Below are 12,991 nucleotides of genomic sequence, written 5' to 3' on the forward strand. Positions count from 1 at the left end.
GGAGTTAGGGCACATGGGTCCTAGTAGAGACTTGGAAGAAATTAATACTCCTGAATTTCTTGAGAAGGTAAATAAATGGGCATCTTATAGCTTAGATGTGCAGGATACTTTTGGATTTACTAAGCATAATAAATACATCTCATTAGAGTCATTATAATCCTGCTTGAATATTAGTAGTACAAATATTACTCTTACTTTACGGAAGAGGAAATGGATGCTTATAGCCACATGGCGAGCATGAGGTGAGGCTAAGATTTGAATTCTTCTATTTTACTTTAAAACTCAGTATTTTACCTGCTACTTTATTATTTTTCATTTTTAATTAGTGAAATGAAAGCATTTCTATAACATAGTACAATAAAAAATATCACGGCACATGAAATTGCAAATCTAATATGTACAACTTGCCATTCTTTTCAAATACGCAATAAAATGTAAATTTCTTTTTTTCTCCCCTCCCCCCAGAGATGGTTATCATTGATCCAAACAGAGATATGTAAAATTATTCTATACGTTTTTCTATTTGTCAATTCTTTCTCTGGATGGAGATAAAGTCTTTCTTAATATGTCCTTTACAGTTAATTTGGCTGTTTATAATATTGAAAATAACGTATTCACTCTAAATTGTTCTTAAAACAATAATGCTACCCCTGTATATAATTTTCTCTTGGTTACTTTCTCATTAAGTGAGATAACAAATGTAAAGCGCTTTGAAAATCTTAAAGTACTATCCAAATATCTATTACTGTTATTATCATTATTGTTATCTCATTGTCATCTTTTTCTATGGATTTCAAATAGAAATAGCTTTAGGACAACTTCATATCCTGCTATCATTTCTTTAAATTCAATGATTTAAGAATAATTTCATAGATTTTTGTGTTGTTTTATTTTTGTTTTTTTCTTTTGGTGAGGTAATTGGGGTTAAATGATTTGTTCAGGCTCACCCAGTTAGTAAGTGTTAAGTGTCTAAGGCCGGATTTGAACTCAGGTTCTTTATACTTCATGATCAGTGCTCTATCGTCTGCACCATCTAACTGCCCCCATTTCATAGATTTTGTAAAACGGCTTTTGCTGTTGTTATTACTATCATTATTATGCCGCTAAGTATCTTGGTAGAGTGTTGGGAATTTAGTGGAGAAGATCTGAGTTCAAATCTTTCCTCTAACAATAGTTGTATGACCCTGGGCAAATCAATGAATATTCTATAGATGCTTTGAGCAGTTCCCCAGAATCCAAATATGAAGTCACAGGTCTGCCTTAGTTGGAGAGAGTTCTCAGTATAAGAGAATCACAGGTCTTTTCTGTTTTTTTCATGTCACTGGACTACTAGTCTTCCTCTCTTACGCCTCTTTGAATTAGAAAAGATATTTTTGAGATCCCTTCAGATAACAGGAAAATAGGGGATTGTCTACTGAGGAAGGCTTCTGTCAATAAATGCTGTTGGAACATGGCTAGAATGTTTAGATATCAGTGCAGCTTAGGCCTGGGCACCTCAGCACTGCCTGCGTCGCTTAAAACAATACCACTGCCACTGTATATTATGTTATCTCAGTTACTTCATTATTAAGTGAGTTAATAAATATCAAGTGTTTTGAAAATCTTAAAATACTATCTAAATATCTATTACTGTTATTATCATTATTGTTATCTCATTGTCATCTTTTTCTATGGATTTCAAGAAGAAATGGCCCCAGGACAACTTCATATTTTGCCATTATTTTTTAAAATTAAATGATTTAAGTATTATTTCAAATTACAGGACATCACTTGACCTTAACATCATGGAATGGAGAGTGTTGGTTTTTTTTCTTTCCCTCAAATTTTCCAGCACTAGGGCTTTTCCAATCTTTTTCTTTAGGAGGAATAAAAAGTAAACGGCCCCGCTGTAGGCCAGGTCCTGTTAAACTCCAGTAAAACCAGTAAAATACCTCATTCTTCCAGGTTTAGTGTCTGGAGATCACCACTTGGTTCATCTATATCAAAAACAATTAAGTCTCTGGGTTGAAAATGTAATGAAAGATAGATATTTAGAGCAGGTCTGTCAGGCCAGGAAGGCTTCTTCTATGGTACCCGGAGATGATGGGGGTGGGAAGAATGGAGGAAGGGAAATGGCGGGAAAGGTAGATTCCCAATCAGAACCTGGTCCCAATTCTCACAGCAAAATGGGGGCCTTCATTTTGGTGATGATATAGGCTGACCTAGAAAGAGTCTCAAATAATGAGGTCAAAAGCCTACAGAATTCATTTTCATAGTGTTCCACCCCTTACTTTCTCCACGGGAAACCCAGAGACCTAGAAATACAGGGCATGGTTGGAAATGGGCCTATCTGGCCTGTGCTCTTCAGAACCAGCCCCCTCACTACCCCCCGAGGTGGGTTTCTTGACATTAATGGGATGGGATGGAGGGAAATCAGGGTAGACGGATTGGGTGGAGTCCCGGCTTACCTCTCGCAGTACTCTGAGCTGGATACCAGAGCCTCATCTTCCTGCCCGAGACCCCTCTCTCGTGTGGGGGTAAGATTTGGCTCCCAGAATTCCCCACTTTTCTACCACTAATCTGAAAAGAGCCTGCACCCACCTGGCAGAGGGAAGGGGCAGGAGGAGGGGAATCGCGGGGCTCCTGCCTCGGGCTCAGCTGCTTCCTCTGCCGGGCTCGTCTCCCTGGGCCTGGCCGGCTCGCTGGGGCTCACGACCTGCCTTCTTCTGCCTCTCCCACTCTTTTATGGCCCCCACTACTGCTCTGGTAGCAAGATGCCGCCCAACGGCAGGCTTCCTGTCCCCGCCCCGCCCCCCACCCCTCCCTGGGCAGTTTCCATGACACGGCCCAGGGCCTGAGGCAGCAGAGGCCTCTGCTGAAGGCAGAAGAGAGCTACTGCAAAGAGACCTGACCCTTCTGAGAACCGAGCTCCAGGAGCAGGAGGAGCAGCTCTCCGGAGCCTGTGGTTTGGGGAGGAAAAGCTCTCATTTCTGAGACTTTCTCTTCATCCCTCCCGATTCCCCTACTTATGTCAGAGAGACCGGAGTCCGTGTTATCTGTTGTACCCTTGGCCAAAGAGGAAGGCCCTAGCAGGCCCCTCTGTCCCTGCAAGGTTTGGAGGCCTTTATGAGAACACTGAGGCACAGGAAAATAAAGCAGACTTCCAAATGCGGCCATTACAATATGTAAACATGCAGGTCTAAGACTAAGGGACTCATGACTGAAAAAACCCTTCGGGCAGAGGCTGGGTGCTCTCTTGTCTGGAAGAGGGTGAAAGGGTTTCTGTTTGGATATGACTGGGACAGAGTCTTCTGTACCTGATAATTCCTTCTTTCACCCTTTTGCACAAGGAGCCTCTTGAAGTGCTTCTTAAAGCTTAGCTTATATGGGATCTCCTATGCAAGGCTTTTCTGACTCCCCTGCAGTTTGCCCTCCTGTTCGCTGATTACTTTGTATTGCTTCAGTAATGCAGAGGCTAAAGGGTTGGCCACGGACCTACAAAGTCTTGAGTTCAAGTTTTAGATCTGACAGCTATTCTGACACATAATGGGAAAGCGCTTTAATGTCTCCGTTTTCTGGTGCTTTTTAAAGGCTAGAAATTGCTTAAAAGATGTTGATCTGCATTGGTAGAGAAAGTTCCTCAGACAGAACTTATACTAGTGGAATAACAGGTCCAGTTCCCATCCTTTGTCTGGAGGGAGGGACTTGGTTTATATTGGTTTTCCTATTTCCAGCACCTGGTACAATGCAAGCCCTTAAATGCTTGTTGGATTGAATCAAATGCCCTTTTTGAACCCCCTCATTACTTCTATGATAAATCTAGCTTTCCTGCAATGTCAAAGATGGTATAAATACTATTCAAATGCTTAGTACATAATCAAAAGGTTTTTTACTTGCTAAATTCAAGATTTCTTTTGAGCCATTGATTGATTGTGGGACTCAGCCCAGAGAGGGTGAATCCCTTAACTAGGGACACACAGCAATTTGCAAAATTGTTCCTCCACCTCTTTCATCTCTAGTCCTGGGGTGGAGGGAAATGGAGGGTTAAAGAAAGGTTCAGGAGAGACCTGAATACACTGCTTATGGACTCAGGAAAGGAGAAACCTGGAGCACTAGGGTAGAGAGGGAAGGAAAACAGCAGAGGCTTATCCAGAGTGTATTAAAAGTATGTCTTGTTCTGGTCCCCCTGACCATCTTTTTTTTTCTAGTTATTATAGTGAATTTTAGCAGGAAATAAGATTGCAAAAGGGAACCTGGAAGTCATGTGTAAACTGCTCCAAAGATCAAGGGAACAGTATTAAAAATCATATTATATATTAAATAAAATGTCCACCCTAGTAATAGATGCCAAATCCAGAGAAACCATCTAGGCAACGCTTGTCAAGGTTTCTGGTATTATCGATATGTAAATTCTAAACAAAATCCAGACCTCCATAGTTCCGGACCAGCAGAACACCCCAAAGGTGATGATGATTTTGGAGTTTTACTGATAACTTTGAGAAGATCTGGATGTTACTGAACTCATCCCAAGGTGGTAGATTTGGTCTGTTCCCCCCCCAAACCCTATAAAAATGAGACTCCTGCCTCCCAAGCATTCTTCCCCCACCAGGTCCATGCTTCCTAGGGCTCCCAACTCCAATCCCCGGTGTTGGGAGCGACGCTCTTGCCCTGCCACCTTCCTGTCCCGTTCTCTGCCCTTACCAGTCTCTGTACCCTTTCCCAACGCTTGTCAGTGTGTCTTATTAAAATCAGCCGCCTCATTTCCTGCCGCCAATTGTGGCCTTTCCTGGTGAGTATCCAGAGAGCTGGGACCTTGTCTGCTAGAACCAGAACCATGTGCCTCTCTCTATTCCATAATTTCCTTAATTATTGTCAGAGGACTCCATGGCCTTTAACTAGCCTTGCCTTTGGAGAAATGAAATAGACATGGAAGGGAAAAATATGCATTATTTTTGCAAATTTGCATGATTCACCTCAAGGCTCAAGGCACAATCAGATCTATAGGCCCTGCCTGGGTCTCATCATATCCTTCCTGAGACGGTGGAGGGGGCAGGGGAGGAGATGCACTCTTCATGTTATAGATGGAAAAATAGACCCGAGTGGCCCAAGTGACTCATTCTGGTGTGAAGCTCCCTTGTGGTGGAGCGGGCTGGGGGAGGAAGCTGGCCATGTGGCCACAGAGTGAGAAGAGGGCTGCTGGTCCAGGCCGGGGGGTCAAGGCTGCAGCCTGTCACCCGTTGGGCTGCTGGGGCCGGACTGTGCCCCACTCACACCAGCAGATCTCAATCTCCTTTCCCCTGGAACTCTGGTCATTGCTGCCAGAGAGGGGGTGGTCAGGAGGGAGGGTGCAGGCCTCAATCCCCCAGACACCCACACCGTTTTCCGCTGTGGTTGCCTAAAATTGCTGTAAACAAATGAGAGCCCTGAGGGCTGAGGGGAAAAGTCAGCTTTGAGTTCTTACAAGCTGGAGCTGGGCTTGTTAGTAGTCCATTCTCTCTGCTCCTTCGGGAGGAACGAGGAGCAATGCGAGTCCTCTGAATGATCACCTCGTTTGTCCCATTCAATGACATCCAACAGATATTAAACATTTACTGTGTATTATACAGTACTGTGTATTATACATACTGCAGTACCATGCAGTACATGCAAGGGACCGGGGATGCAGACAAAAACCACCATTTTGGTCTTCAAGGAGCTCTCTTGGTGTTTTTGTGTCTAATGAAACCTACCTGAACTCAGTAGCTTTTAAGATCTCTTCCCCCCGTAAATCTCTTATCCTTTGTGTATACAAGTACAACCTAAGATAGGGTCTGGTAGGGCAAGGGACATTTTCCAGTTTGATGAAAGATAACTAGGCTGGAAGATGAAGGCTTCCTAGAGCCACGGGCATCTGAGCTAGGTCTTGGAAGGAATGGGAGTGCAAGCTTCTGAGAAAAGAAGTAAATGCTTGCTAGCTTGGTACCCGTTTACGTGGACAAGGAGGCGAGACACGGCAGGATGAAACGAGATAATGGCCAGTAGTGCATTTCAAATCAAAGGTACCAGAGAGGACTAGCATCAATCAAGGTTGTCAAGTTAGGTTGGAATTAAGTTGTGAGGGACAAGAAGTACCTGACATTTAATGCAACAATTATTAAGTACTCCCAAGGTACTGGCCGAGTAGACCAAGAGGATACTAAAGACAGCCTCAAAGAAACTGAGTTTGTATTTGTTTTCCCTAAAGGAAATAGATGATGGAGGATCCTCAGCTTTCCTTGGCCTTCCTACAGGTTCTTGTACACATGGCATCCCGCCTTTTTTGTCCGTCTTTGCACCTGTCATGCTTTCCCTTCCTCACTTCTGCTTCATAAAGCTTCTAGTCTCCTACAAAATGCAGCTCAAAGGCCTTTCTTTGATGCTCTTTGTTGCTAGCCCCCCTTCCAAATTACTTCAAACCATTGATTTACATTTTATTTGTATAAACAAATTACATTTGCAGGATATAATGTGTACATATAATATATAAAGTATGTGTACTGTAAGACTTGTATACCTGTATCTGTTATAGACAAATTCACAGAGAAAAATGTGTACTGTATGTAATGTGTAATTTGTATAATACAAAATCATCATGGAGGCTGCTTTTCTCACAGAATGTAAGCTTACAGGCAGAGACCATTTCATTTTTTGCCAGCAAAGCCCCAGCAACTAAGAGCCCTTAACAAAATGCTTTTATTGAGTGACAGAATTAATGCTTTCAAGCAGGAGAGAGACATGTCAAGACTTGGGCGTTCAAACTACTTTGGCAGCTGTGTGGAAAATGAATTGGAAAGGCCGGACTGAAGGAATGGAGACTGGTGGGAAGACTTAACAGTCTAAGCAAGAAGCGTTCGGTGGTGACCGCAAGAGAAAGGCTTTGATGGGAAGGCTGCTGTTCACAAGAGGAGCCTTCTTCCTAATTGCACCGGGACAAACACAGCAGGCTTCTCCCTCCCCAGTTTCTCTTGGGTTTCTACCAGGACCGCTCCACAGGAAAGGGATAAGGCAACAAGTGTGGAGAGAGCGTGACTCCTCAGGCAAACTCAGAGGCACAGGCCCGGCTGCTTAGGAAGCCAGGCTGCAGCCCCGAGCTGTGACACCCTCTTACTGGAGGGCGGACTGAGGCCCAGGGAAAGGCAAGGACTTAACCCAGAGAGAGAAGCTTGGTTGTAGTTCCTGGCCTCTTTAACCCAGGCTGGTGTGTAGGTGGCTTTACTATGACCCTGGGGACTCATGCTACTCCTCTCATAGGGACAAGACAGATCCTGACTCAATGGAGAGGAGTGAATGGGTCCCTATGGAAAAGCCTCCATGGAGGTTGGGGCTCCATGCTGCTGCTCAGCTCAGGGCCCGGGGGCTGCCCTGCTCTCCTTCTTCCTCCTACTTTCTATTTTCTCTGTTTCCCAGTTTCATTCCCCCCTCCACACTCACACCTCTACACCCCCCACACACACCCCTGCACCCCCCCTCACACACCCCTATACCCCCCTCACACATCCCTACATCTCCCCCACACACATACCCCTGCACCCCCCTCACACACACCCCTACATCTCCCCCACACACACCTCTACACACACCCCTGCACCCCCCTCACACACACCCCTACATCTCCCCCCCTACACCTCTACACACACCCCTGCACCCCCCTCACACACCCCTATATCTCCCCACACACACACACACACCTACGCACAAACCCCTGTGCTGTTGGCAGGAAAGACAATCACAACCACATCACGGTGAGCTTTCAGGGGAGGAGGAAGGCTGAGGCTTTTGGTGTACCAGGCCTTAGGGGGGTGTTGAGGCTTGAACTCTACACAGGATGGGCGGCGGATGCCCTAGCAGGACAGGCAATAGTGTTGTGCTGGCTAGTGTCGCCTGTGAAGAAGCTTCAGCGTTTTAAAGCAGCAGAGCTGAGCCCGGACCCGTGTCACTGAGGCACTGGTAGCCCCTTATGTTCTCTCACAGGTTCTACTCCTGGGCTCACGAGATGAGCCGTGGCTAAGCCAGGGGAGAACTAGTTGGGAGAACATTTGGTCCCCTCCATGTCCCGGCTCCTTCCTTTGTTTCAAGGACCAAAATTCAGGTTAGAGTGTCAGAAGAGAGGATGTTCATGGGAAAAGCCTTAATCCACCATTCTAATCCTACTGGTAACTTTAATATGGTTAACATTTTTAATTCATTTTTTAAAATAAAACTTTTGGAATAAATTATATTGTCAACACTAAATCAAAATAAATTAATCTCTCTTCTCTCTCCCTGATGCCCTAGGACTCTGTGAGTCCAGTCCTTCCCCAGCCCTTCCTGACGAGCCCTGTTTCGGAGGTCCGAGGCTTGTCAAGGAAGACGAGAGGAAGGAGGGGAGAGGGCAAGGATTTCCTTGGCAGGTTGGGTGGGCTAAGTCACAGCTAGTTCTTCCTCATCACTCCAGTCAGGCGGGGCATCTGTCCCAAAGTAGCGGTCACCAAAGTTTCCTGAAGAGGGAAAGGAAAGAATGTTGAGAGGGGGATATTCCTCAGGCACATCCTCAGGTGCAATGAGAAGGGGACAGAAGGACTCTGCTTAACTAGGATCAGAACACTGAGCTTCTTGCCCAAATGGACCCACTCTCTAGGACTTCTGGGCCCCAGGACTCCTCCTAAGACCACCCCCTGTCAGGAGAATGGGAAGTGTCACTGTTCTCTGAGCTTTTTACGGGCTTTTAAAATGTCACATGAGGATCTTTCCTTTATCCACAGATATGGAAGTAAATTCTAAGAGCCAGAGGAGAAAACTTACCTAAAGTTAGAGGTACAACTGGAATTAAGCCCCACTGCCACCCCCCGCCACCCCTAGCATCTGCTGTTGATGTTTGTGACGACCAAAAGCCCCCCGACTCACCAGCATGCTCTTGTCCTCTTCCTCCCACCACTAAATCAAGGTGGGCATGAAACTCTAGCTACTCCTCCACAACATGAACAACGTTTCAAGGGGCTGCTATGTGGTACAGTGGAGAGAGTGCAGTGGATGGAGCACGGGGCTCGGAGTCAAGACCTGAGTTCAAATGGGATCTTAGAATCTTAGCTGTGTGACCCTGGGCAAGTCACTTCACCCTGTTTGCCTCAGTTTCTTTATCTATAAAGTGAGCTGCAGAAGAGAGTGACAAATCCCTCCAGGATCTTTGCCAAGAAAACTCCAGATGGGGTCATGGAGAGTTAGAGAGGACAACAATAGGCCCGCCTCGCCCTCAAGGAGCGATCTGTGGATGACCGGCCCCTTGGCCTTCCTTCACTGGAAGCACAATTGGGAGTCAGTTGTATTTCCCAGTCCAAGCTGTTTGACCGAAGTGAACTCCTGCGGGGGCCAGCACTCGCTCAGGGTTTGGGGCTACGGAGGAAAGGACACTCACCAATGCCGGGGATGATGCGGAAAAGGTCGTTCACCTTCTTGTCCACAGCTGTGGTGATGATCTTCACCCGCGGGAAGGCATAGGCCACGGAGTGGACCCCCATCTCGGCCATCAGCAGTGAGAGCAGGAAGATTTTGTCTTCCGGAACATCGTGATCCTGAGGGCAGAACAGAGAGGACCCGGACTGGGAGTCAGGAAACCTGGGCCCACCCTCTGACCCTACCTCTCAGGGTCTGCACAGCCTCCAGCACGGGACACAAATGTTTCTGCACCTCGGTTTCCTTCTCTGTAAGATCTGAAGGGTCGGTGAGAGGATTTCTAAGGTCAGTTCTAACTTTAGAGCCCATGATCCTAACTGCCTCATCCCATTTGGTTGTAGAAAAACAGCACGAGATACTTCTGCAAACTGGGGAGAGTTCAGTGTCCCCCTGTTAGCTCCAAGTGACAAGCCCATGGTCCAGGTCACCAGAATTGTGGCGGCCGTGAGGCAGAGATGCTTCCTCCTCCTGCATCCCTTCCATTTTCCTTCTCACTCACCAATAACACTCTCACCGCCATCATAGCTGCCGCACCAGTGGACACCGTGCAATCCATCAGGATCACATGGTCCTGGCTGATGTCCTTGGGGAGCCGAAGGTAGTGTAGCTGGGGAGCAGGGAGAGAAGCAGGGTCAGAGTGGAGGGCAGAAGGGAGTGCTGGCATGGGGAAGGTCCCAGCCTCCCTCCCTCTGCTCCCCGGAGCCCGTGCATGGCTAGGACCTCGTGGGCGCCCATTGCCGCCCCAGAAGAACTGCCCTGTCCCTCACCTCTGGCTCGCCAGTGAGCTGGTTGGTCTGGATGAGGATGGTGCCAATCCGGACGTCTTTGCACACCGCCCTCAGAGCCGGTTCCATGGTCTCCCCAGCCCTTAAGATGGACACCCCCGTGATCTGTCCTCACACAGAAGAAAGCAGGAAGTCTAGAGGGGCCATTCTACCCAAAGGCGCTGCTCCCGCCCAGAGAACCTCTTGAGGTCCCATCATACTTTCCACTGCGACAACAGTCAATATGGTCAGTCCTCCCTTGTCACTCACCTGTTTCCCAGCGTAAGTTTTGCCCTCATAGTCCTGTCCCTGAGGTGTCTGGACTGTGCAACCCTGAACAAAGGAGAACAAGAGGGAGGCCTCAGGAGATCTAGCTGCTCCACAAGGGCCTGAACTTGCCCGCCTGGCCCGAGGCCTCCTCACAGAGGAGGGATGGAGGGTGATGGAGCCATGGCAGCTGGCAGCTGGGGAAACCTAGCTTTCTTCCGTGGGAAATTAGGGCACCTTAGCAGGGCCTCTGTTATTTGCCCAGTTAGAGCCTCCTGGATGTCTCTCTATCAAACCCAAAGCCTGCAGCCAAGGGATTCTCACCTGGAAGGGCAGGAAGGAGAGAGCATGCTCAATGAGAAGTCTCATTAATCTCTTTGAATAGAAGATAAATTCATCTCGACTGGTCTCCTTATCCCTGGAGAAGAAGACGCAGGCAAAGTTTAGGAAGGAGTAGGGGAAGAAAGAAAGGGCAGATGCCATCACCTCACATTCAAGATCAGAAGAGATCCTGCTCTTCTAACTAAGATAAGCACAAAATAAGGAACTTAATAAATTCTGAATTTAATCAAACATTGAAAGTAGTCATTGAATGAAATGTTGAATAACCCAGACCAGCTCAGGAATTACATCCACCTTATAGCCTTCTCTCTGGGAACATGTCCTGGTGGTAAGCCTTTATGCATGTCAGAGTAATGTCCAGTTAACCAGGCTGGAAAGTTAAGAGAGCAAAATTCTTCTGTACACAGGAAAGAAGCCATCTTTCCCAGCTTTGACATAAATAAATCTGGACTGGCTTCTAGAGCATCTGTTTAGTGGGTGGTCCCAGTCTAACCAGCATCAGATAATTTCAGGGCTGGAAGGGCCTCAGAGACCATCCAGTCCTATCCATATCCTCTAAAGAAACAATTTCCAGTTTTCTTTCACATTACCCCCATGATCCTGCACTCTCTACTGCAAACTGACTTTCTCTCTCCTCCATGCATTTGTGGGACCTGTTTTCCAAGTTTAAAATGCCTTCTCTCCACCCCATCCCCTTCATTTTGTAGAAACCATGTTTTCCTTCAAAGTATATTTGAAATGCCCAATCTTACATACTCCAGTCAGTAGCACTCTTCCCCCTTTGAAATGACCTTGTATAAGTTTGACATGCATCCTGCATCTTCCCTCTCTCCAAAGGAGTGTAACTTCTTTGTGGGCAGGGAATGTTTCCCTTATTAACTTTGTAGCTTCAGCACTTAAAAGCAGTGCTTGGTACATAGTAAGTAATTAATAGATGTTTGTTGAATTGAAGCAAGTCTTTGACAGATGGTCACTGTCTGAAGATCTTAACAGTGGAATCCATTTCAAGACAGATCTAATTATTCAGAAGTCTTTCCCATCGCATCAAACTGAAATCTGTTTCTGAATATCTAAGAAGAAATACTCTGGAGATAGGGGATGGAGGTGGGAGCCAAAACAACTGAAAAGCTCTGTAGCTCTAGTAAAAGAACTAGATACAACTTCATTCAAGCCAGGAGATTATACTGGTTGAAAGTAAAAAAAAGCAACCCCATATGGGGGTCTCATAACTGAGTATGGAGATTGTGACATTATTATTTGTCATTAGCAAATATTTGACTTGTATACCTATTTTATCTACCCATATACCCAGGATCAAAAACTTCTCAGGCAAAAAAGGGTCAAGAGTGGGAAAAATTTAAGAAGCCCTGCTTTAGAATAATGGCTGTGGCTTAGTTAGAAAGTCACCTAATTCTTATAGTTTCATAGACTAGTGCTGACATTGTTTGAATAGCATCCCACAGATGAAGACCCCAAGTTGATCAAAGAAAACTGGCCTCTTCCTCATGCTACCGGAACAGCCCTATCCCAGGGCTCACACCAGCTATACCTGATGATGGTGTGCATCCCCCTCACTTGGGGGGTGCTCTTCAGCACACTAAGGGTCCTTGGGAGAGGATGACACTGGTGGGCTGAGGCCAAGGCTGCCCTGGAAAGCAAGAGAAAAACTGTTCATGGAGGTCCATCAGAGGAGAGGCAGAGCCACATCACCGCCCCAGCCAGGATTGGTGCTTCTGGGTCACAGAGCAGAGGTGTTGTGTCTCAAGTCATAATACACAAGAAGGCCGCCTCTTCCAGGCCAAGCTCCCCCTTCACCCGCATTATTCTAGTACAACTATTGAAGACCTCTGGCCCCTCCAAGTTTAAAAGCCAGTTATCTGGAGGACTGACTCTGAGCCTGCTCCTTTGGAGGCGGAGGGGGGGAGGGAGGTAAGGATAGAGGGATGTGTCTCAGCTGGAAATCGAGGCACCTCAGGACCATGGCCTGCAGAGCAGGGTGGAGCAGCTCCATTCTGACACGTGGCCCAAACACAACTGAGACTGTGCAACACTCCACAAGCCACTATCCAGAGGACAAAAAATCCACTCAGAGAGAGAAATTTAGCCGAGAATGTCCATTAAAGGCCAAATCCAAGGAAATGGCATCCTAAACCCCTCCACCATAGGGCTTTTTTCAGATGGGACTGAGATGG

General features: G+C 46.6%; 1 protein-coding gene across 5 annotated transcripts in view; it reads right to left on the minus strand.

Moving 5' to 3' along the window:
• Window positions 1–8,125: 8,125 nt before the first annotated feature.
• The window catches only part of UCKL1 (uridine-cytidine kinase 1 like 1), a 33,970-nt gene continuing 29,104 nt past the window's right edge, over window positions 8,126–12,991 (minus strand). For all 5 annotated transcript variants that reach the window (XM_031951826.1, XM_031951824.1, XM_012539604.3 and 2 more), the window contains exons 9-15: window positions 12,349–12,447; window positions 10,782–10,875; window positions 10,461–10,523; window positions 10,194–10,316; window positions 9,926–10,033; window positions 9,389–9,545; window positions 8,126–8,474 (exon numbers count right to left, since the gene is read on the minus strand). In XM_031951826.1, the coding sequence (XP_031807686.1) occupies window positions 8,398–8,474; window positions 9,389–9,545; window positions 9,926–10,033; window positions 10,194–10,316; window positions 10,461–10,523; window positions 10,782–10,875; window positions 12,349–12,447 (721 nt within the window). In that variant the 3' untranslated portion in view covers window positions 8,126–8,397. The remainder of the gene's footprint in view (window positions 8,475–9,388; window positions 9,546–9,925; window positions 10,034–10,193; window positions 10,317–10,460; window positions 10,524–10,781; window positions 10,876–12,348; window positions 12,448–12,991) is intronic.

Source organism: Sarcophilus harrisii, chromosome 2 (genome assembly GCF_902635505.1).
Source record: "Sarcophilus harrisii chromosome 2, mSarHar1.11, whole genome shotgun sequence".
NCBI classification, from domain to species: Eukaryota; Metazoa; Chordata; class Mammalia; order Dasyuromorphia; family Dasyuridae; genus Sarcophilus; species Sarcophilus harrisii.